General features: G+C 41.6%; 1 protein-coding gene and 1 non-coding gene across 2 annotated transcripts in view; both read right to left on the minus strand.

The window, feature by feature from the left end:
* Positions 1 to 24,095, minus strand: part of CCDC81 (coiled-coil domain containing 81) — a 37,407-nt gene that overhangs the window by 804 nt on the left and 12,508 nt on the right. The window contains exons 5-14 of the mRNA XM_059708204.1: positions 23,143 to 23,222; positions 21,392 to 21,513; positions 19,812 to 19,935; positions 16,443 to 16,536; positions 15,909 to 16,055; positions 14,964 to 15,068; positions 8,724 to 8,896; positions 8,027 to 8,105; positions 7,577 to 7,797; positions 1,183 to 1,308 (exon numbers count right to left, since the gene is read on the minus strand). Coding sequence (XP_059564187.1) covers positions 1,183 to 1,308; positions 7,577 to 7,797; positions 8,027 to 8,105; positions 8,724 to 8,896; positions 14,964 to 15,068; positions 15,909 to 16,055; positions 16,443 to 16,536; positions 19,812 to 19,935; positions 21,392 to 21,513; positions 23,143 to 23,222 — 1,271 coding nt within the window. The remainder of the gene's footprint in view (positions 1 to 1,182; positions 1,309 to 7,576; positions 7,798 to 8,026; positions 8,106 to 8,723; positions 8,897 to 14,963; positions 15,069 to 15,908; positions 16,056 to 16,442; positions 16,537 to 19,811; positions 19,936 to 21,391; positions 21,514 to 23,142; positions 23,223 to 24,095) is intronic.
* Positions 17,518 to 17,625, minus strand: LOC132242373 (U6 spliceosomal RNA). Its single transcript, XR_009454578.1, has one exon. It is a non-coding gene; the product is annotated as a U6 spliceosomal RNA (small nuclear RNA).

Below are 24,095 nucleotides of genomic sequence, written 5' to 3' on the forward strand. Positions count from 1 at the left end.
CTTGGTCACCATGTTGGCCAAGCATGCTTCCAAAATCCAACTCAAATCCCCCTGTGCTTAATCTCACTGCCTTTATCTGCTTGCCCCCAACACTGAGAAAATGGCTTGAAATCTCCAACTCCCCTTTTACTTCCTCTTCCAACCAATCAAACCACCTCACTTCCACTTGGGAACCTATTTTCCATGTCATCCCTCATACTTTCATTGTCACAAAATATGGGTTTTGCACATTACAAAGACAGGCCCAAAAAAAATGCCTTAAAAAAAAATCTAAAATGAAAAGGAGAGTTACAGATCAAGATCCATTATGACAAATTTTGCCCATGATAACAATTAGTTGATAATTGGCAATTTAAAATATTATTTGGGTATGTTCAAATTTTTATAGCATTTGATTGTATAGGCTTGGCCTGTTTTTTCAAGTTTTTAGCATTCTATGAAGTCACACCTTACATTTGTAACGTGTTTTAATTTTTAAGAGTATTACTTCTCCACCTCCTTATCTGAACCCCAAAACTCTTGGGTTAGCAACGCCAGGGAGGTGTTTACTTCCCCATCTCACAAATAAGAACATATTAGCTGCCTCTGCAAAGTGAGTGCTAAATTTTCAAAACCAAGCTTGATTCCCTAACTCTAGAATGTAAAAAGGTAGCTGCAGAGAGGAACAATGATACATTCCAAGAAGATGTTTTTGGTTGATTCCATACTGGGTTTCTCATTTTTCCAGTTGCCAATCTTGCCCACAACCCCTTGACTCTGCTCTTCCATGACCATTCTGTAAGCCTTGCATGTGTTCAGATGGAAACTCAGTCTCCCTATTTCCAACTAGTTATTTCCAAAGACAATTCCCTCCTCCCCCCATACTTCCCCACCCTCCACAAAAAAAGAAAATAGAGCCATCCTGTACAGAGGCAAAGATTAGGGCAGAGATGGCAACTGCATAACACACAACACAATATTCTCCAATCCCATATTCATAGCAGACGTTTCTAATACATTGGAGCCATTTTTCTCACTGAACCAGAATTATTTTCCCCATAAAGTTCACTAGGCAGCCACCACTGATCAACTGGAGTTGGCTCTTGAAATCTATTGGCCATCCCACGATTAGAGGAAAGTAAACGAGGAGCAGAAGGGATTTTCTTTGCAAACCCAGAACTTCTGGTTCCAGTCAGGTATTACCGCTCAAAAGCCTTCTCCTCCCAGTCCCGCTGCCTCTTCATCTCAGCACTCTGCTTCCAGTCCTCCAGTAAGCTTTGGTTCATCTTCTTCACTCTCTCTAGCTCAGCATCTCTATCCGCCAAGTGCCTGGGGAGAGCGGAATAGTCTGATTCTGTTCACAATATCGGGGAGAGAATATACACCAACCTCATGAGCCCCATTCCTTTTATGGTAAATTAAACAAAAACCTTCTGTTTTGTTTCTTTGAAATGTACCGAAAGATATGAACACTGTACAAGAATACCACAGTGAAACTCCTACCTCTCAAATAATGTATGGGTTTAGGACCTTTCATCTTCAATCCTATTTAAGTTAGCAGGATTGAAACCTTTTTCCAATTAGCAAATTCAGCCTTGAAAGCTATTAATTTCCTTTGAGGCTAATTTTTAAAATATAGTTTTAGTATTGGTAGTATTACAGATATCTCCCACTCCCCCTCCTTTACTCCCCTGCCTCCCTGCCCCTACCCACTCCTCCAGGTCTTTACTATCCTATTGCCCAAGTCCATGGGCTATGCATATCTATATATATGAGGCTAATATGCTAAGTGTCCAACTGTCCAACCAGTCACTATGATGCACACTGACCACCAGGAGGCAGATGCTCAATGTAGGGGCTGCCGAGCTGCAGTGTTTCTCAGGTGATACACCCCGGAACCAGAGAGGAGGGAGCCTGATTCCTCACTGCCCGATTCCACCTTTGCTGTGGGTTATGTTGTTGCTGGGGCACTGTCGGCCCCGAATCTGCTTTATGGCACACTTGTGTTTGTGTTCTACACCACATTTTAAATCTCACCTTCCTACCTTGCCATCTTTACTCACTGGAGTAGAGTACAGAATCACTGTATCAGCAACTTTGCAGAGTGCCCTCTCGCACTCCAGGACCCCTCGGGGAATGTCGGAGAGCCGGTTTCGGCCCTATTCCCACAGGCCAGGCCGAGGGACCCCACCTGCCGGAGGGACCCCACTCACTCTGTAGATGCTGGGGAGGGACCACGGAGGTTGGCTCCAGAGCGTGTCTGGTCCATCCTGCCCAGTCCTGCCCCACCGGCCACCTTCTAATTAATTTCCTTTCAATGTGCACGAATCTGTGCACCGGGTCACTAGTAAGTATATAAATTCTTTGGTTTATCTCTTCTCGTAACCCACCCCCACCCCCAATCTGAGGCTAATTTAACTGCTCTGAAGAATCATCTCAAATGGATTTCCAATACTTTATGCTTCTTTCCCTTTATTCCAGCCTCTCAGATGTCAGTAATCAGCCTCCCAGTTGCTGCAGGCATTTTACAAGACAAAGTAGCCAGGTGTGCAAAGGAGAAAAGAGACAGAAGTGACTAGGCAAAAGAAAATGATATTGAGACAATATCTAACATTGTAAAGAAGGTAAAACACACAAAAAAAGGAGTGTTTGATCAAGGTCATATTTTCAAAGTGACGGCTGTATAATGTCTCCTTCAAGAACAATGTTCCAATATTCCTAATGTTAAGTGCTTCTATGACTGATCTCCAAATGCATAGTCATTGCTTGTCATGAATCACCTTAGACCAAATTCTTTATATGCGCCTATTTCTTGCCCAGCTCAAACTCTTACCATCAACTCTCACTAAAGTCTAGAAGAGACTTCACTCTGGTATGTGACAATTGATTTAGCCAGCTCTGAAGGGCTTTGTTATAGGTAGCAACCACCACTAGGTGTCAGGACCCACCAATGAAAGGCAATAATGTGCTGTGCTCATTCATTTCCAAGAGCATTTTCCTCTAACAAGCATAGCAGTCATTATAAAGATTAGATGAAATAATACACAGAAAGTATCAATGCCTATCACATAATGGGAGCTCAGTGACTGAATGGTACCTATCGTACATAATTTATTAACCTTTTTTTCTTTTTATAGTTTTTTTCATTGTAGTCAAAAACACATAACATAAAATTGAGCATCTTGGCCACTTCTAAGTGTACAGATATATGATGTTAAGTATACTAACATCATTGTATAATCAATACCCAGATCTCTTTTCACCTTGTAAAGATGAAACTCTAAACTCATTAAACTACTCCCCATTTCTCCCTCCCTCTGGCCCCTGGCAACCACCTTCTACTTTGTTCCGTGAATCTGACTTCTATGAATACCATACACTGAAATCATATAGTATTTGTCTTTTTGTGACTGACTTATTTCACTTTGCATAATGTCCTCAAGGTTTACCATACTGTAGCATGTGTCAGAATTTCCTTCCTTTGTAAAGCTGAATAATATTCCATTGTATGTATATACCACATTTTGTTTATCTACTCATCTGTGGGTGAACATTTGGGTCGCTTCCATTGCTCAGCTATTGTGAATAATGCTGACATCAGCATGAGTGTGCAAATATCTCTTCAAGATCCTGTGTTCAGCCCTGGCTGGTGTGGCTCAGTGGATGGAGTGTCAACCCATGAAGCAAGAGGTTACTGGTTCAATTCCCAGTCAGGGCACATGCCCGGGTTACAGGCTCAGTCCCCCGTAGGGAGCGTGCAGGAGGCAGCCGATCAATGATTCTCTCTCATCATTGATGTTTCTATTTCTCTCTTCCTCTCTGAAGTCAGCAAAAATGTGTTTTAAAAAAATAAAATAAAACACATTTTAAATCTCACCTTCCTACCTTGCCATCTTTACTCACTGGAGTAAAGAATCACTGTATCTCAGGTTCACATAAGTAAATATTTAATACATCATGAACTATCTCTTATCTTGGAAAGGCAAAATATAATTAAATGCTAAATGACCTCTATTTCAAACAGAGCAAATGATGACAGCTGGTGGTTGAATAAAGCTTACCACACACATTTCACAGAATATGGAAACCATTTGTTAATGGGCAGCTATCTCATTGTGGGTTTCATTTGCATTTCCCTTATAACTAATGATGATGAGCAACTTTTCATGTGCTTTATGGCCATTTTTATATTATCCTTGAAAATATAGATTAAAAATTCAGTTTAATTTAAATGCCTATAAAGTAAGAGAATGAAGTAGGGTTAGAGGGGAGGCAACAAGACTGCTGGTGGAAATGAATTAGGGTATCTTTATAGAAAACAAACTGTCAGCACCTGGTAATATTGAAAATGTTCCATATGCTTGATCTAGCAACTTCAGTTTTAGGAATTTATCCAATAGAAATTTTTTAAAAGTATAAATTATATGTAAAACCAGTATATATTTAAAATGTTTAATGCAGCCCTGGCTGGTGCTCAGTGGTTAGAGCATCAGCCTGTGGACTAAAGGGTCTCGGGTTCAATTCCCAGTCAAGGGCACGTACCTCAGTTGCAAGTTCAATCCCCAGCCCGGTTGGGAACCATGTGGGAGGCAACCAATTGATGTGTCTCTCTCACATTGATGTTTCTCTCTCTCTTTCTCCCCCTCCTCCCTCTTTTCCACTCTCTCTAAAAATCAATGGAAAAAATATCCTCATGTGAGGATTTTGAAAAAAATTGTAATGCAAATTTGTTACAGCAAAATATCTGGAAACAAAGTGAATGTTCATTAATGGTGCGGAAGTTAAATTATAGTAATCCATATTATAGATATTATTATTATTAAATTAGAAGAATGAACATATATATGTACTGACATAAATGTAAATTAATGACACATTAGAAGGTTAAGAAAGGTTGGGCAGTAATGTATAAGAGCTCATAGGTCTTATTTTCATTTACAACAATGAAGGGGAAAATACATGTGCATTGTTTTAATATATTTGTAAAGAATAGGAGAAAATATAAAAGTTTATATATTAACCTTAACACTGACTACTTGGTCAGGGGAGATTATTCATTTTTATTTTAGTCTCTCCACCAATAAACATATTAATCAGCATAAATTGTTACATTTCTTTAAAAACAAAAACAGAATGGCACAAAACACAACACAACAAGGCACAACGTACCAGGCACTGAACACAAATGTAGCCCAGGAAACCAGAGACACCAATCAGAAAGGATATATGCACCCCCGTGTTCATAGCAGCACAGTTCACCATAGACAAGATCTGGAAACAGCCTAAGTGCCCATCAGCAGATGAATGGGTTAGAAAACTGTGGTACATCTACACCATGGAATACCATGCTGCTCTCAAAAGGAAGGAACTCTTACCATTTGCAACGTCATGGATGGAACTGGAGAGCATTATGCTAAGTGAAATAAGCCAGTCAATGAAGGAAAAATACCACATGATCTCACTCATTCAGGGATAATAAAGACCATTATAAACTTATGAACAATAATAGATACAGAGGCAGAGCTGCCTCAAACTGATTGTCAAACTGCAGCGGGAAGGCCAGGGAGGGTTGCGGGGCAGGAGGGAGGGGGGTAAGAGATCAACCGAAGGACTTGTATGCATGCATATAAGCATAACCAATGGACATAAGACACTGGGGGGTAGGGGAGGCCAGGAGATTGTCAAGGGCGGGGGGAAAAAAGGACACATATGTAATACCCTTTGTAATACTTTAAGCAATAAAACAATAAAAAAAAAGAAAAGTTTTTTTTAAGTAAAACAATACTTTAGCAGACCTGTTTGGATTGCACAGGTTAAAGCTATTCCCTCTGAAAGAAAATGACCTTCTATTTGCCACACAAAGACCTGAGATCACATCCTGAGGTGGCCAGGAGGGCGAGGAGTTAAGAAAGATGAGAGAAGTAGGAGAATCTGGAATAACCACTAAAGGATATAGAACCAGAAAACAAGGGTCCGGCCCACACAGAAAACGGGTCTATGACTTTGTGGTCATAGAGATAATCAAATACAGACCACAGTTCGTATTTGTTCAGAGCCTTGCAGTTTCCAACATCCTCCACATACATAATCTCATAGACAGGACAGGAGGGCAAGCAGGGTTGTCCTTTTGCAGGAGGAAAGGAGCTCAAAGACCTCATGTGCAGTTTGGCTCAGGTCATACAGCTTTTCCTCCTAAATCCAAGTTTAGGAGACCAACCAGAGCAGCTGAGGGCTAGCAGCAGAGGAGGAAGCTGCAATAACCTCTACAACAGATGCAAAGGGCCGGAGCTGCCTGGGACAGCAGCATGGGAAGGCGGGGCCACCATGGGACAGCAGGAGGCTGTTTGCTACAAAACAGAACCTCTTTACAAGAATCATTTCATTTAACCCTCAACCACCTTGGAGGAAGATACTGGTGTTATCCCTAACAACCGATAAGGAACCCAATGCCCTCAGCGGTGTGTGACATGCCCAATATGCCACCAGGAAAATGGCAGAGCCACATCGATCAATCAGAATGGACTGGAAGTGGTCTTTCATGGGGGGTGGAGGAGGGGAATCCCAGGGAGGGGCTGGACAGCCTGAGCAGCAGGGGTGCACTTGTGGCGTTTGAGGCAACAGCTAGTTTTCAAGAAATATAAGACTAGTTCAATATTTTAGCAAATATAGACATACAAATATATATTGCCCTGGGAAGATGCAAGACTATCCCACATGTGACTTGGCTCTAAAAGCCAAGCATTTAACTACTCCTACCTCTCTCTCCTAATAACACATCCCCACCCTTATCACAATATACTCCTTCTTCAACCTGCTGTTCTACTCATATTTTCATGTGTGCACCTCCCTGGTGTAGAACATTAACACTTCTTCGCACCATCCCACTGACCATTTATAAAATGTTAATAAAGTAACTTTTTTTATTTCTTAAGTACAACCACCTTCTAAAAAGAGGAGATTCCTTTGAAGAAAAGTCCTTTTGGAACTCCTGAGCACTTTGATGATTTTATAAAACTCCCCACTGGCAGGTTGCCTAAGTCAGGGCTTTTAAAGAACTAGGTGTCTGGTGTTTGAATGTAAAGGTACTTGCATTGCTATGGCATGAAGTCCTTTTCTGACTACCCTGTCACCCTCCAGCAATCATCAGTACAGCTACTACATGCACAGTTCTTTGAAGGAAGGGGTTGATCAGAGGTTGAGAAAGGGCCCGAGTTTCATGCCTGAGTCTATTTGAGCACAACAGCACATTTGTGGCTCCCATTGTATTTCCAATGGCAGTGCTGATGTGGACAAGTCTTTCAAGAAGTTGTACAGGAAAGGGAAAGAAAAATATGAAGAGGTAACCAGAGAGAGAAATAGGATCAAGAGAGTTTAGAGTGTTTTTTTTAAAATTTGATAACTTTTCTTTATAGGGTGAATTGTGAGGACGAAGCATGCAATAAACTTAGGACAATATTTTGCACATAGTATCTCCTCAATGTGATCACTATTCTTACTGCTTTTCTGTTGTTGTATGAGAAAGAGAAAGAGAGAGAGAGGAAGATAGGGGAGAGGAAGTAGGGAGGAGGAAGACGAAGAATGATCTGGGGTCTCTTACTGTTGCTGTGTCTTCTGCAGCATCAGCAAATCCTGCTTTTGGTCCACCAGATGGTTCAGGATGGCTTTCCTCTTGTGGCTAGCAGCTGCCTCCTGCTGCTGTCTCATGCAATTCTGTTCTCGCTTTCGCGTTTCTACCATCAGCTCAGTCTCATCCCTGCCAAAGAGGGGCTCAGAAGAGTCGGGCTCAGATATGGGCAGCTGGGGGAATCTGTTCTTTATCTGAAACAGGGACACACATAATGCAGATTACAGTTACACCAGGGAATAAGCTTCATGCACGAGGCGTCAGCACAGTAGTAACACACCAATTCCTTCAGGAAGGAATGGGGGCCCCCAAACCACCAAATGGATAACACATAAGGGGATTCATAACATCACAGTATTTAGACATATTTTAGAATGCTACGGAAGCACTGTACAATCCTTAAATTAATAACTGTTCCCCTACCTGTGCATCCAAAGCCCTCTTGTAACACTCCTTTTCTTCCATCTTGTCTTGTATATATTTGGCTCGTTGGGCAGCAAGTCTGGCAGTTAAGAATAAGGGAAGGTGGGGGGCAAAGTTTGTTACTGAGTATTTAGTAATACAGATTAGCATCATCAAAACATGTCTAATAACTATTAGGAACAAGAGCCTGGTGAGTAAAAAGTGAGCGTTCCTTTAAGGAGCATTCATTTTAAGGAAGAAAACAGTCATTCAAATCCATAGCCTAGTGGACAATGTCTTGGACAGACAGGACAGGGATAATAAGCAGGTGCTGATCATATTATACAAATGCACTACTACGGGGGCAGGCAGTGCTCCTCACCCCGTACATTAAAAAAATCTAGATAGGAAAGCAAAAAGTGCCTCTACAATCTATAAAATGATTCATCATAAGATTCCTTTCTAAGAAAAGTGATCTTGCCCGGCCTACATGGCTCAGTGGTTGAACCAGAGGTTACAGTTTGATTTCCAGTCAGGGCACATGCCTGGGTTTCAGGCTCAACCCCCAATAGGGGGTGTGCAGGAGGCAACCGACCAATGATTTTCATCACTGATGTTTCTATCTTTCTCTCCCTCTCCCTTCCTCTCTGAAAACAATAAAAATATATTTTTTAAAAATTCCGGCTCTGTTTTCCTGAGCTCATCTAGCTAGACTCACTCCTCTGTGAGTTGCACTTGTTCTAGGCGTTCCATCAACTCTTTGTTTTCTCTTTGCTTTATTTCCTTTTCCCGTCTAGTATTAATTTGTTTCAGGAGACCTTGGATATGTTCCTCTTGCTTTAAAGCCTTTATCTCAGGACTGAATGGCCGTTTATCAAATAGGCAGGATTTCTAGAATGAAAGAGAAGCAATTTATTTATTCTAGAACTAGGGGCCTGGTGCACGAAATTCATGCACTGGGTGTGTGTATGGGGGGGAGTGTCCCTCAGCCCAGCCTGCCCCTTCTCACATACTGGGAGCCCTCAGGCGTTGACCCCCATCACCCTCCAATCGCAGGATCGGCCCCTTGCCCAGGCCTGACCCCTCCGCCAGAGGCGTCAGGCTTGGACAGGGGACCCCCATCTCCCCCTGATCACTGGCTCTGGCCCCCGCCCAGGCCTGAGGCCTCTGGCCCAGGAATCATGCCTGGGCAGGGGACCCCCATCTCCCTCTGATCGCTTGCTCCACCCCCCGCCCAAGCCTGACGCCTCTGACCCAGGCTTCAGGCCTGGGCAAGGGGACCATCATATCCCCCCAATCCCCGGCTCCGCCCCCCACCCAGGCCTGATGCCTCTGACCCAGGCTTCAGGCCTGGGCAAGGGGACCATCATATCCCCCCAATCCCCGGCTCCGCCCCCCACCCAGGCCTGATGCCTTGGCCAGAGGAGTTGACCCTCATCACCCTCCGATCACCAATCACCGGATCGGCCCCTTGACCAGGCCTGAGGCCTCTGGCAGAGGTGTCAGGCCTGGGCAGGGGACCCCCAGCTCCCTGTGGTTGCAGGCTCCGCCCCTGCCCAGGCCTAACACCTCTGGCCTAGGCGTCCGGCCCCGGGCAGCGGGGACCCACAGCTGCAGCAGCCCCGCGATCGTGGGCTCTGCTTTAGGCCCAGGCAAGGGGCCCCTAGCTCCTGGGACTGCCAGCTTCGACCGTGCCCAGCTCCCATTGCTGGCTCCACCCCTACTTCCTGCTATCACTGGCCAGGGTGGCAAAGGCGCCTGATTCTCTGATCATGGCTGGGGGGCAGGGCAAAGGCAGCCCCAGGGCCGCCTTTGCCCTGCCCCCCAGCTCTTAGCTCCCCCCTGGGTTTCCGATCACTGTCAGTGGCAGGGGGCTTCTTCCTGCTTTCCCTTTTGCCTCCCTGCATTGTGCTTACATATGCAAATTAACCGCCATCTTGTTGGCAGTTAACTGCCAATCTTAGTTGGCAGTTAATTTGCATATAGCCCTGATTAGCCAATGAAAAGGGTATCGTCGTACGCCAATTACCATTTTTCTCTTTTATTAGATAGGATACCAAAGAGCAACAAAGAATAAAGGTAATAATTCAGAAAGTTAAAATAAATCAGGAAGTAGTTATTAATTTATAATATTTATAAATCCTCAACACATTGACCAGCTAGTGTTGAGGTAATGCACAGAATAATATGAATATACACAAGGATAAATCTAGCAGCACAGACCAAAGCCCAGTGTCTGAGATAAAACAGGACTTCATGGAGTAGGTCCAGAGCTGGTGCATACACAACACAGAGAAGGAAATAAGAAGGAATTCTGAGAATGCAGAAGCATGAGCAAGGACAGTGAAGAGGTGAACTGCAGGAATCAGGAGAACTGCACCCTTGCTCTGGGTCTGGCTGTTCTAAACACTAATGATTCAACAGTGACCAAGAACTGAGACCCACAAACCACCCTGCTCTCATTGAGCCGGCACCCTGGAGCAGGAGACAGACAGTGAATCAGTAGACAATACAAAGGTCATTTACGGTTGTGGTAAGTGCTATGAAGCCCTTATCATGGCAAGTGGCTGGGTGGAAATAGGATTAAATTGGTTGGTTATTAGGGAACGCTTTTCGGTGGAGACGAGGAGACCGTGTCCCGTACAGTAGGAACAGCGAATGCAAAGACACTATGAAAACAAGATAGGCATGTTTAATAAGCAGAAAAAAGTCCATGTGGCAGAGGCATAGTGAGCAAGGGAAAATAGAAGTAGATGAGCTCAAAGAACAGGGTAGGACCTGACAGGTCAGGGTAAGTTTAAATTTTATTTTAATTCAATGGGAAGCCATTAGATATGTTTTGATTAATCATTCTGAGAGGCTGCTGTGTGGACAATAGATTGTAGAAAGGCAAGCCTAATTAGGGAGGGTGTTACAGAAGTTCGGCCTTATAATGTGGCTTGGACTAGGGTGGTAACATTGAAGATGGAGAGATGCTAGATCAGTGATGGTGAACCTTTTGAGCTCGGCGTGTCAGCATTTTGAAAAACCCTAACTTAACTATAGTGCCGTGTCATATATAGAAATTTTTTGATACTTGCAACCATAGTAAAACAAAGACTTATTGATATTTATTTTATATATTTAAATGCCATTTAACAAAGAAAAATCAACCAAAAAAATGAGTTCGTGTGTCACCTCTGACACGCATGTCATAGGTTCGCCATCACTGTGCTAGATCCATGTTGGAGGTAAAGGCAACTGGACTTGCAGATGGTTGGGTGTGGGAGACAGAGAAGGAGGAATCTGGAATCTGGGTGTGCAACTGTCTGCCTGGTGATGCCACTTACTAAAATGGGAAAGCTGAGAGAACAGGATGAGAAGGGAATCAAAAATTTTGTTCTGGTCTTTTTAAGTTTAAGATGTCTACAGATATATCAAATAGGAGATACCAAGTGGGCAGTAATACATATAATGTGCAACTTATATCTAAGAGGACAGAAAAATCATGCCTAAGTTTCAAAAGCACTGTGCTCTATCACCTTCCCTCCCCACCATCCCTGCCTGGAAGGTTCTTCTTCCATTCAGGTCTTTTCCTAACTCTTATAGGCCAGGAGGTCTTCCCAGATCTCTGGTCTGGGTTAAGTGACTCTCCTCTTTGCCCACATAGTGTGGTATTCTAAGATTATCATAGCATTTAGCATACCACACTCTTGACTCTTTAAATCTGTCTCTCCCACTATCTTCTTCAGACCTCTTTCAAAGGGAACCTTGTCTTATTCATCTTTGTATTCTTAGCCACCAGCAAAGTGGCAAGCACCTAGAAATGCATTAATAAATGTTTGACAATGGACAAAAAATATGTATTTTATTAGATTGATGTCTAGAGGGTCAGTCTACCACTTAGATAGTGAGTGAAAGGGGAAAGATTCAGGCAGAAATAAAGGTAGACATATAATGATTGAAAATATTAAAATCAGCTAGAGGGGAGAACCAAGATGCTACCATCATAGGTTAACGCGGGTTTGCTGCTTTGAACAACTACTTCAAAAGTGAAACCAAAAAATGGAAGGGACATCACCCAGAACCACAGGAACGCTGGCTGAGTGGAAGTCCTACAACTAGGAGGAAAGAGAAACGCATACGGACACTCAGAGGAGGCACAGTGCTGAAGTCAAATTCTGAGGTGCGGAGTGCGCGAAGTGGGCTGGTGGCGGAGGGCGCGGTTGGCGTTTTCAATCGGGAGGGAGTCGCAGACTCTGAGCTCCAGATCCAGGCGAGTCTTTAGGGACCCAGACTCAAACGGGAGAAGCAGGACTGTCTGGCTTCGGTCAGAGCGAGTGCAGCTTTCTCTCCGAGGTTTGCAGCGGGTGCTGGGACTCAGAGAGGCAGAGCCCCTGGGGACAGGACTGAGAGCCGCCATAACTGCTCTCTCCGGCCCACCCTATTGATCCTGTGGGACCCGCTCCGCCCAAGCCCTGCACAGAGGCATTTGCCGGATAGCCTCAGGCAAAGGCTAGATTAGCACCTCCCTAGAGGACAGAAGTTCTCTCACTGCTGACACAGCTGATTCTCAGAGCCACTTGGCCTGGAGGTCAAACCCTCCCTGGAATTAGCTACAACAATCAAGATTTAACTATAAGACTGTGAACAAAGACCACTAGGGGGTGCACCAAGGAAGCATAACAAAATGCGGAGACAAAGAAACAGGACAAAATTGTCAATGGAAGATATAGAGTTCAGAACCACACTTTTAAGGTCTCTCAAGAACTGTTTAGAAGCCGCCGATAAACTTAATGAGATCTACAAGAAAACTAATGAGACCCTCGATCTTATATTGGGGAACCAACTAGAAATTAAGCATACACGGACTGAAATAACGAATATTATACAGACTCCCGACAGCAGACCAGAGGATCCCAAGAATCAAGTCAATGATTTGAAATGCGAGGAAGCAAAAAACACCCAACCGGAAAAGCAAAATGAAAAAAGAATCCAAAAATATGAAGATAGTGTAAGGAGCCTCTGGGACAGCTTCAAGCGTACCAACATCAGAATTATAGGGGTGCCAGAAGATGAGAGAGAGCAAGATATTGAAAACCTATTTGAAGAAATAATGACAGAAAACTTCCCCCACCTGGTGAAAGAAATGGACTTACAGGTCCAAGAAGCGCGGAGAACCCCAAACAAAAGGAATCCAAAGAGGACTACACCAAGACACATCATAATTAAAATGCCAAGAGCAAAAGATAAAGAGAGAATCTTAAAAACAGCAAGAGAAAGAAACTCAGTTACCTACAAGGGAATACCCATACGACTGTCAGCTGATTTCTCAACAGAAACTTTGCAGGCCAGAAGGGAGTGGCAAGAAATATTCAAAGTGATGAATACCAAGAACCTACAACCAAGATTACTTTATCCAGCAAAGCTATCATTCAGAAGTGAAGGTCAGATAAAGAGCTTCACAGATAAGGAAAAGCTAAAGGAGTTCATCACCACCAAACCAGTATTATATGAAATGCTGAAAGGTATCCTTTAAGAAGAGGAAGAGGAAGAAAAAGGTAAAGATACAAATTATGAACAACAAATATGCATCTATGAACAAGTGAATCTAAGAATCAAGTGAATAAATAATCTGATGAACAGAATGAACTGGTGATTATAATAGAATCAGGGACATAGAAAGGGAATGGACTGACTATTCTTGGGGGGGAAAGGGGTGTGGGAGATTCGGGAAGAGACTGGACAAAAATCGTGCACCTATGGATGAGGACAGTGGGTGGGGAGTGAGGGCAGAGGGTGGGGCGGGAACTGGGAGGAGGGGAGTTATGGGGGGGAAAAAAAGAGGAACAAATGTAATAATCTGAACAATAAAGATTTAATTAAAAAAAAAAGAAAATATTAAAATCAGTGACAAAGCAGGTGGCTCACCTCCATTTGAAACAGGGCTTCTCAAACTTTAATGCACCTACAGATCACCTAAGGATCTTATTCAAATGTAGATTCCCATTCTGGAGGTGGAGGGTGGGACCCTAGATTCTGCATTTCTAGCAAGCCCTCAGGTAACGCAGGTTCTCCTTTTCAATCAGCTGTTCCTGGGGCAGGACTTTAGTAGACTGTCCCCTACGACCCACCCCAGCTCCTGGTTGACAATTTCTATCATTAATAAGCACTGTCGTGACAAATAAGGACTGTATGCTGAATGTGAACACTGTGCAGGCACAGCCCACTTTTCACGTCTGCCAGTTAAAAACCAGCACAACCTGCAATACGGTGTGAAAGAAAAGGTGGCCATAAACTAAACCTGACATGCTCAGGGGAGCCACCTGGCAGGTCTTACAGACTCGGTGACCAAAAGTAACCACACAGGATGCTCTGATTATAAACTTCCACCTGGGCAGGTCATCTAGCAGGTGGTCATATCCCAGGCCTATAGCTTCCTTAGCAAAGGTCACCCTTTACCTTGTGAACTCTATTGCTCTTATGCATCTAGGAAATGTCAGAGTAATTTTCTTTTCCTATTCTTCAAAGGCATAACCAACAGCACAAGACCATCAAAACCATTGTCATCGTGTTCCCCACACACCATCTCTATGTGCTGTGCTAATTATTAACTCTCCTTTACCCACAAATCTAAGAAGTATGTGTTTTTCTCTTTTGCATTTTTATCTAATCCCAGAAATTCCCCCACTTTGCTTTTTTTCCTGTCCCCTTAATTTACAACCAATGGATTTCATGTAACTTTCTTTAGGTTCTCTCTCCTTTGATTCTAAAGTGTAAAATAAGCTACAAAATTGCAATTCTCCAGAGCATTTTCTCAATCCTTTCAGATTTTGCTCCTGGGCATATCCTCAAATTTTTGACTCAAACAAACTCCTATGAAACTTTTCTATAGGCCGGACATTCTTTGTTGACAACAGAACCCAAAATTCACAGAGGGGGCAGGTATTCACAATAGAAATTCTAAAAAGACCCTTACATAAAATCCAGGTTTCTCGTTCTTGTGGATTCGCACAGCTTCAGCAACTCCAAGATTATAGGCAGCATTTTTTTGATTCTGTTCTCTATTAGCCAGACTTCTCATCTTTAGAGGAGGGAAAAAACACATTAAAATATAGCCTTTAAAAAATTAATTCAACTACATTAAAATAATCCACCCAAGCCCGGCCCATGTGGCTTAGTGGTTGGACATTGACCTATGAACCAGAAGGTCACCATTTGATTCCTAGTCAGGGGCACATACCCAGGTTGCAGGTTCGATCCCCAATGTGGGGTGTATAGGAGACAGCAATCAATGATTCTTTCTCATCATTGATATTTCTCTCTCTCTCTCCCTCTCCCATCTTCTCTGAAATCAATAAAAAAAAATAATAATAATAATAATCCAACCAAGGTAGAAACCTGCCTTTTGGAGGCAATGGTTGGGGAAAGTTTTTATTCCCTGTTCTTGGGCTTCAGGCAACACCTCTATAGGGTACATAAGAAGGAATGGAAGGTTCCTTACCTTATATCACAAATGCAGGAAAGGGTCAATTATTGGTGACCACACACCAGTTATTGACAGTGCACCTGCACAGGTGCCATTCTGTCTTTGCTTCTTGACATAGGTCATGAATTTGAAGGAAGCATTGACCAGGATTATATTTTACCAGAAATGAACAATAAAGCCATATAAGTCCAGGAATTCCACCTTTAAAACTCAGGCCTTATGGGGGAAGGGGTAGAAATCAGCTGCTTGAATATTCATCCCAGTGTTCTTTATTATTAGTGAAAACTTGGACACAAACCTAAGTTGCAGTCCTGCAGTACGTAAGTGATTAAATGTGTTCCATTACAGGCATGTGATAGGACATTTTAAATGCCTTTTTATAATCATGGTCTACTGTCCCATGTTAAACACTCTTTCATCAAGGCATTGAATTACCTGGTGCTTGAAGAAAGTATCTTGATCTTTCAACATTTGATACTGCTGTATGAGTTGCTCCTCTTCTATCTCTCTCCTCCTCCTCTCTTCACTGTAGTACAATGGGGAATTTTGTTGTGCTCGTTGCAAACATACGTAACACAACTCCTGCAATATCAAGTTTTAGGACAAATTAAGTTTACCTTGTACTTTTTTGCCTTCACAAGCTCTCCAAAGGTTAGGTGTATCAAAAAGCAGACGTTATAAAAGGGATATGTTAATGATAATTAGCAAAATGAGATTTGCAGAGTGGGCCCCACAAATATTCAAGAGGATTTACTCAACTCTCACTTAATAGCAACTGAGAATTAGTAAGAGGTTTCCCAGCCCTATTTCTAACTAGTTGATTGACTAGTAGATAGATTGATGACAGTCCAATTTGGAGTCCTGACTACAGGAGCCATATCCACATGTTAAAGAGTGATTCCCGGAACTCTCACTGAGAAACAGAAGTCAGAAGAAGGTTCTGGCTGAGTTTTGTTTGAAACTCTGTACCTGTCCTGCCTTATTATGATCGTGGCAAGCACTGGCTGGAGGAGTTTTAGGTTTCATTTCATTGTCACTTTTCCGACACCTTGAAGATGATAAGCTATAAAAACAACACAACATTAATCCATGTTTAACACAGTGCGACATTGAGAGCAATGATAATTTTAGAGGCAAGTGTAAATATAAAAGACAGAGTAAATATCTCAGTGGTTTTCTTTAAAGCATCTGTATCTATAGAGGTTAAGAGCCTATGCTTTGTGTCAGATAAACGTGGACTTGACCAGATTTTTTGCTTACAAGCTGACTGGCATTAGCCAAGCTGGGTAGTCTTATAAAATCTCAGTTACCAATTCTGCAAAATGAGGATAAAAGTTATTCATTCTACAAAAAAATGTATTGAGTGCTTACTGTGTACATGGTTCTCGGCATGGAAGATGCAGTGAAGAAAACACACACACAAGATCCCTGTGGAATTAACATTCTGATGGGGACAGGCAGATAGCAAATAAACAAGAAAAATAAGTGAACTATATAGTATTTTAATGTTTATGTAGAGAGAGAGAGGAAGGGAGGGAGAGAGCGAAACATCGATTTGTTGTACCACTTACTTATGCATTCATTGATTGATTCTTATATGTGCCCAGACTGAGGATCGCACCTGCAACCTTGGCATATTGGGACAACGCTCAAATCAATTGAACTACCTGGCCAGGGCAACTATATAGTATATTTTTATGGTGATAAGTGCCACATTGTGCTGGAAGAATGGAGTATTAAACCATAACTAGAATGGCCTGGAAAGTTCTCACCAAGGATACAATTGAGTAAATACCTGAAGGAAATCAGGAAAAAATAATGTGCGTCTCAGTGGTTGAGCATCAGCCTATGAACTGGGAGGTCACAGTTCAATTCCCAGTTGGGGCACACGCTTGGGTTGTGGGCTCGACCCCCCATAGGGGCATGCGGGGGTGGGGGGAAGGCAGCCGACTGGCAATTCTCTCTCATCATTGATGTTTCTATCTCTCTCCCTCTCCCTTCCTCTCTGAAATAAATATATGTGTATGCATGTATACATACACACACACACACACACACACACATATATATTTGTTGTCATCCTTGTGCAGGAGCCATGTTAATCTTCTCTGGATCATTCCAATTTTAGTATATGTGCTGTTGAAGCGAGCACTAAAAATATATTTTTAAAAAGTAATGCCGATGCCCTAACTGGTTTGGCTCAGTGGATAGAGCGTCGACCTGGGGACTCAGGGATCCCAGGTTCGATTCCGGTCAAGGGCATGTACCTTGGTTGCGGGCACATCCCCAGTGGGGAGTGTGCAGGAGGCAGATGATCGATGTTTCTCTCTCATCGATGTTTCTAACCCTCTATCCCTCTCTCTTCCTCTTTGTAAAGAATCAATAAAATATATTTTTTTAAAAAGTAATGCAGGTATCTGATGAAGAGGGCATTCTAGGCAGAGCAAATGTGTGCAAAGTCCTTATAGTGGGAGCATGCCTGTGTTCAGTGCAGCTATAGGGAGGTCAGAGATCAGGCAGGACCTCACAGGCCATAGTAATGCCTTTGGCTTTTGCCCTGGGTGAGAATGGGAAGCCACTAAGGGTACAATGTCCATTATTAGCAAAGCTGTAGAGAAGACAGCAGTCCCTCATGTTACTGCTACTAGGAAGGCAATTGGGTACAATCTTTTTGAGGATAATTAGTAAGTGCAACAAAGGCATAAAAAAATGGTCTCTTTCCTGCTCTCTGAAATTTCACTTTAAAGTTTTTATCCTCAGGTGTGTGCAAGGAATTATGTGTAATTATATTTATCACAACATCATTTAAAAAAATTGAAACTCATCTAAATTATTCAACAAGAGATTGGTTAAACAAAAGGTTTAATCAATGAGATGATGTGCAATCATTTGTTCACGTTTTGTAATATTTAAAGCCATAGGGATCCTCACCACTTATTGTTAAGTATAACAAAGGTTCAGACAATCTCAGTTTTATTTAAAATATGTGTATATGTTGCAAATATAAATATATGTATATATTATATATGAGTTAAAATGAAGAATACACTGGGATTATTGGTAATTTTTATATCTCTTTCTTTTCTCATTCTTTCAAAATTTTTGTGATAAAAATGTATTATTTTAGTAATCAGCACAAAAAACATTTGTTGGTCAATTTCTATAGGAAACCTCTACTAACAATTACTTTCCCCTCTTTGTAACCTTTGTACTTTTTTTTGTTACTTTCATCATATGCATTATTTCTTTAGTGTCAGTCCTCCTACAAGACTACATATTTTATTAAAGCAGGTTTATGTCTTTTATATGTCGTATAGCTCTGTATATTCAGTGTCTAAAAACTTCCTGGCACAGGATGGTGCTCAATGTGTGTTGGATTGAACTAAATTACCAAGTACTAGACATTCAACTCTCAATTATATTTAATAACAGTGAAGTTATCCAAAACAAGCATGCTTAGAGTTTTGAACAGGATTTTAGTAACCCAAAAAGTATACATTGCACTCGTAACAGCTGATACAGTAATAAATTGAAAGTTGACAGCACAGTACAAGGCACATAAAAGTACTCAATAAATACTTGCGTGTGGTTGACTGATTTGTGGTCTTGAAAAGTATCCTACTCAAAGGGAGAAGAAAGTAGAAATTTTTTGACATAACATAACAAGAAAAAGACACAGCCATCATAACTTGCAATACATTCACTCAAAGAACATAATTATTGAGTGTCAGCATGTATGGCAAAACTGCTTTCCAATTTGGTCTCACTATAAAACTGTGTCACGTCATAATATCCAAGCACTCAGAAAACAAAAAGGGAAGTTTTCCCAAATCCACAAGAAAAGTTAGATGTTCCCCCTCTGTGCTATTTTGTTTCCACCTGTGTCATAGCATTTTACCTACTGAATTTGTTGTTCTATGTATATCTGTCTTCCCCACTAGATCGTGAGCTCTGATTGTCCCTACTATCCCTGTCACCTAGTACATAAACTGTACTCAAGAATACTGGATGAAGGAATGAATGAACACTTACTTAAACTCCCTACATCAAGAAATTACTCAAAACTATATTTAGCCTGGTCAATGTGGCTCAGTGATTGAGCATAGACCCATGAACCAGGAGGTCACGGTTCGATTCCTGGTCAGGGCCCATGCCTGGGTTGTGGCCTGGATCCCCAGTAGGGGGAGTGCAGGAGGCAGCTAATCAATGATTCTCTCTCATCTATATTTCTCTCTCACCCTCTCCCTTCCTTTCTGAAGTCAATAAACAAAACAAAAACAATAAAAAACACACAACTATATTTAGTAAAGTGTAACAGAAAAAATACCAATGCATTACCTTTCAGAGCTCATATTCTTCTCCCTATCCCCACTCTGCTCAAACTTGTTTGGCAAGTTGAGGCCTTTTGCTTTGCCAGAGGAGAAAGCTTTTCTGTCTGGACATTTCTTGGGTGATAAGATATCTGTAGAATAAATGAAAGTAAGTGTCCTTTCAACTTTAAATAAGTGGTTTGTACTTAACACAAATTTTTAAACTCATAATTTTACCAGGGAAAATTTTCACATGAGATATATTTTCTTACCTTTAAATTATTGTCCCTTGCCCTAGTGTGGTTTAAAAATACAGGGTAAGGCAAAAGTAGGTTTATAGTTTTAAGTGAAACAGAGTTTATTTTTGTATTATTAACTATTGTCTTATTTTCCATATGAACAACTATAAACCTACTTTTTCCCCACCCTGTATATATTTTTGCTTTCATCATCATTGATGTTACTTTCTCACTCTCACTCTCCTTTCCTCTCTGAAATCAATAAGAATATATTTTTTTAAAAGAAAGAAAAGGAAGGACATTCAAGGCAGGAGGAAAAAAAGTGAACAAATGCATGAGGTCAGGGAAGGGAGGGTAAGACATGTTAGAAGAACATGAATAGACAATTTTGCTCAAAGAAGGAATCTGTAGGGAGCAGTGACATATGAGGCTAAGAATATGAAACATGTGAATTTTAAACTAAAAGTCTATATGTAATCCCATAGGCCACATTACAAAACCAACATGTCCAAGCCAATGTTTACTCATTGATATGTTTTGTTTGGTCCAATCATCCTTTTTTGTATCAATGTCAATTAGCTGTCAATATTTAAAGTCAGTCGATTTCAGGATCTCTGCTTCTCTTAAAATATCAGGAAATGTGATACCACTTGGCTCACATTTACACAAATCAACAATCTGATAGAGGAACAGTCCTCTATAGTCTGGCAACCCCTGGGGATCCCTAAGACCCTTTTGAAAAGTCTTTGAAGTTTTCTAGTTTTCTTTCATATGCTTTAACCAAAACAATGTTATCACAACAGATTAAATGAAGACCCAGATATGAGAATCCACTATCTTCTATAAGCCAGGTATCAAAGATATACACGTACCATTTTTCATAAAAATTATTATTTATGCTAACATGTCTCCCTATCATGTTATAACCATCCCACTTTATGCATGTGTGTTACCTGCCCAGACCCTGTAGGCATCTGAGTTGTTTTTTTCCACATTTTTTTCTGTATTGATTAAGGTATTACATATGGGTCCTTATTCCCCCATTGCCCCCCCCCACACACACACACACACTCATGCCCTCACCACCCCTGGTGTCTGTGTCCATTGGTTAGGCTTATAAGCATTCATACAAGTCATCTGAGTTTTGACCTCTTTAAGCAATGGGGAGCTAGCAAAGAGATCACAATCTAAGTACCTAAGAGTCATAAAAGTAGTAAACTAAGATACAGATTCAGGGAATTGGTGTTTGAGAGAAGAATACAGTGATTATTCGTGAATCTAACTTTATTTGCTTTGGGTAAAGGAGTTCTAAGCAATATGGGTGGGCTCATTAAGCAGTAAAGAGTGACAGATTATACCATTGGCGTACCTCTGACATCTTCTACTTTGTCTGTCCAGTTGTTTAACTTGTGCTTCGCTGGTTTATACCTCTCACCTTCTTCCACAATGGTCTCCATAAGTGGTTTGTTCTCCATCTCCTTGAGCTCAATCCTAGGAATGAGCCAAGATGTTTGTCCTTCTGGACCTGAATAGGTGACTGTGTGAACTTTCAATTCTGAGAAGCAACCCAGCTAGCTTGCTGATTCTGTCATAAGCCCAAGGGGGTGAGTGATTTGCTTTGCTGAGTACAAACTGACTCACACTCTTTGAGGCTAAGTCTGGGAGCTGACCAAAACCTTCCAATTCTATCCTGAGGACTCAAAAGCTGGTCTTATAGAAAATGCTTTAAAGGCCTGAATTTAAGTTTTTATTTTGGTTTTAGTTTGAATTTGTCTGTCTTTTCCAGTTCTGTAACCAGATGCCATAGGGATGCTACAGTAAAAGCTTGAAGGCAAAGGGTTCAGAGCCTGGTAGGCAGAGTATGCCCAGAAATAACCATTATATCCCTTATTCTTTCTCCTCCCCACTTCTCCATCCTTTCCTCAGGCAAAACAGAGGGACTTGCAATGGCACAATGGGAGAAGGGGTCTGTCTGTTCAGTTCATGTGTGTAATTGCAGATTTTCTTTGGTCTCAGGTACAGAGTGTTGGATTAAAATTTGGGTGTCGGGGGTAGGGAACTTCCAGTAAAATCAGGGGCCAAACATCAAGTCAGTAAAACACCTGCAATTGTTTTGAGTATTTGAGTCCTTGTGTCCATTTCTAGAATTTCTAATTTTCCCTGCCTCACTGCAATTATTTCCCTCTTGGAAAATATGTCCAAGGGGGCACCCAAATTTGCCTTCCAAAATATAATCATAAAATTATTTTGAACCCATTGATTGATTTTAATGAGTAAGGCAACATTATGCAATGGGAAGACCACTGGAACGAACAGTCAAGAGCCATAGTTTTATTCCTGGCATAGCCCCTAACTAGTTGTGTGGCCATCTTATCTGGAAGATGATGGGGTTGGACCAACTATTCTCTATGGCCTGTTCTGACCTTCACACTGATTTTGCTGAGATATGTGTCATACAGTCCTTCCAAGAGGAAGCTGTTCCAAACCAACACACAGAAGATGCCCCAGACTCAACAAGTCATAAGAAAATAATATTCTTGGGAGCTGGTTGTGATTCCCCAAACTTCCTTCACCTGAAAGGCATAGTAGTTTATGGCACAGAAATTAAGAACATGATTAAGAGCACACGAGTGAGTGGTAACCAAAATGGAAATAAAACCCAAGTCTTTTACTTACTTCAGTGTTCTCAGCATTGAACCATGTTGCTACACTTGTTTAAAAAATTAAAACTAGGATGGAGGGGGACAATGGAAAAAAGGGGGGACATCTGTAATGCTTTCAATAATAAAGATTAATTTAAAAATTAAAATTTTGCACCCTTATAAAATGGATAAAATTATAATACATATATGAAAGGGTTATAGTGAAGATGAAGTATATTAATATTTAGAAAGTGCTTAATAGTACCTGGAATCCAGTAAGGGCTTCATAGATGATGTCTTATTCATTGTCATCATCATGATTTTAATCATTGTCAGCAGCAGCCACCAGTAACACTGGGGTAAGGCTATTACTAAAAGGAGCATGAGCTACAAAAGGTTGAGGAACACTGCCCAGTTAGGTCAACAGAGCAGCAAGGATTGCTGGTGCCTGGAGGAGCTTGTGGGCCAAAACACTCACCTTGGAAATGCAAGCACAGTGTTAGGCAGCTTCCTGAAGGACTCTCTGCTAGACAACACTGAGTCCACAGTGCCAGGCCTCTGCAAGACAGGGCAGAGAGGGCTTACACCTGAGTTATGGTCCAGGACACAGACAAAGCAAAGCTACAGGGCATCTCAGAGGCAAGGCTACTGTGATCATCTTTATTATTGTTTTTATTTAGTACTCAAAGTCTAGAGCTTAAAATCCAATGAGGAAGGATCTCAGTTATCAAAACTGTCTTCCTGGGTAATCACAAAACAATGTCACACAACAGTCCCAATGATGCTGCCTTTTCTCAAACCACTTCCTCTTTGGAAATTGCCTTTGGAAATGACAGCTTCTTTGACCCATCTTTAAGAGGACAGCCGACTTATTGAAACTGTCAGGAAAATGAGCAAACTGATGAATTCACTCTTGAGCCAGGTCATTCTAAAATCAGGCTCTGGATTTTAAATGAAGGGTTTGGATTCAGGGGGACTCATATTCAAATCCCTATACTGCTGACCACTATGTAGCCTTTAGACCCCAGGTATCTGTGGATAATAATAGGGTCTAATTTATAGGATTTTTATGGGCACTTTATGAAAGTGGCCAGCACATAGTAAGCACACAAGAAACAGCAGCTATTATAATTATCAGTACATTATAAAAGCATCACATTATCACATATACTAATATAGAGTAATATATGCAATTATTCTCTTTGGATTAATGATATAACTCACAAAAGGCTCCAAAGGGAATTCCCAGGAAAAGGTTTTAAAAATGTTTTGAGCAAAAGCAGCATCCCTGACCTGAAGCAAGCAGGCAGCTGCTTCCCAAGGGAATTATGGGCAGGAGAGCACTCAGGTTAAGCAAGGAACATTTGGGGGAGGGGGAGAAGGGATCTTGCCACTTTACAGAAATTTCCCAAAGTGTGTTTTAGAGATGTT

The sequence above is a fragment of the Myotis daubentonii genome, chromosome 9 (assembly GCF_963259705.1).
Source record: "Myotis daubentonii chromosome 9, mMyoDau2.1, whole genome shotgun sequence".
NCBI classification, from domain to species: domain Eukaryota; kingdom Metazoa; phylum Chordata; class Mammalia; order Chiroptera; family Vespertilionidae; genus Myotis; species Myotis daubentonii.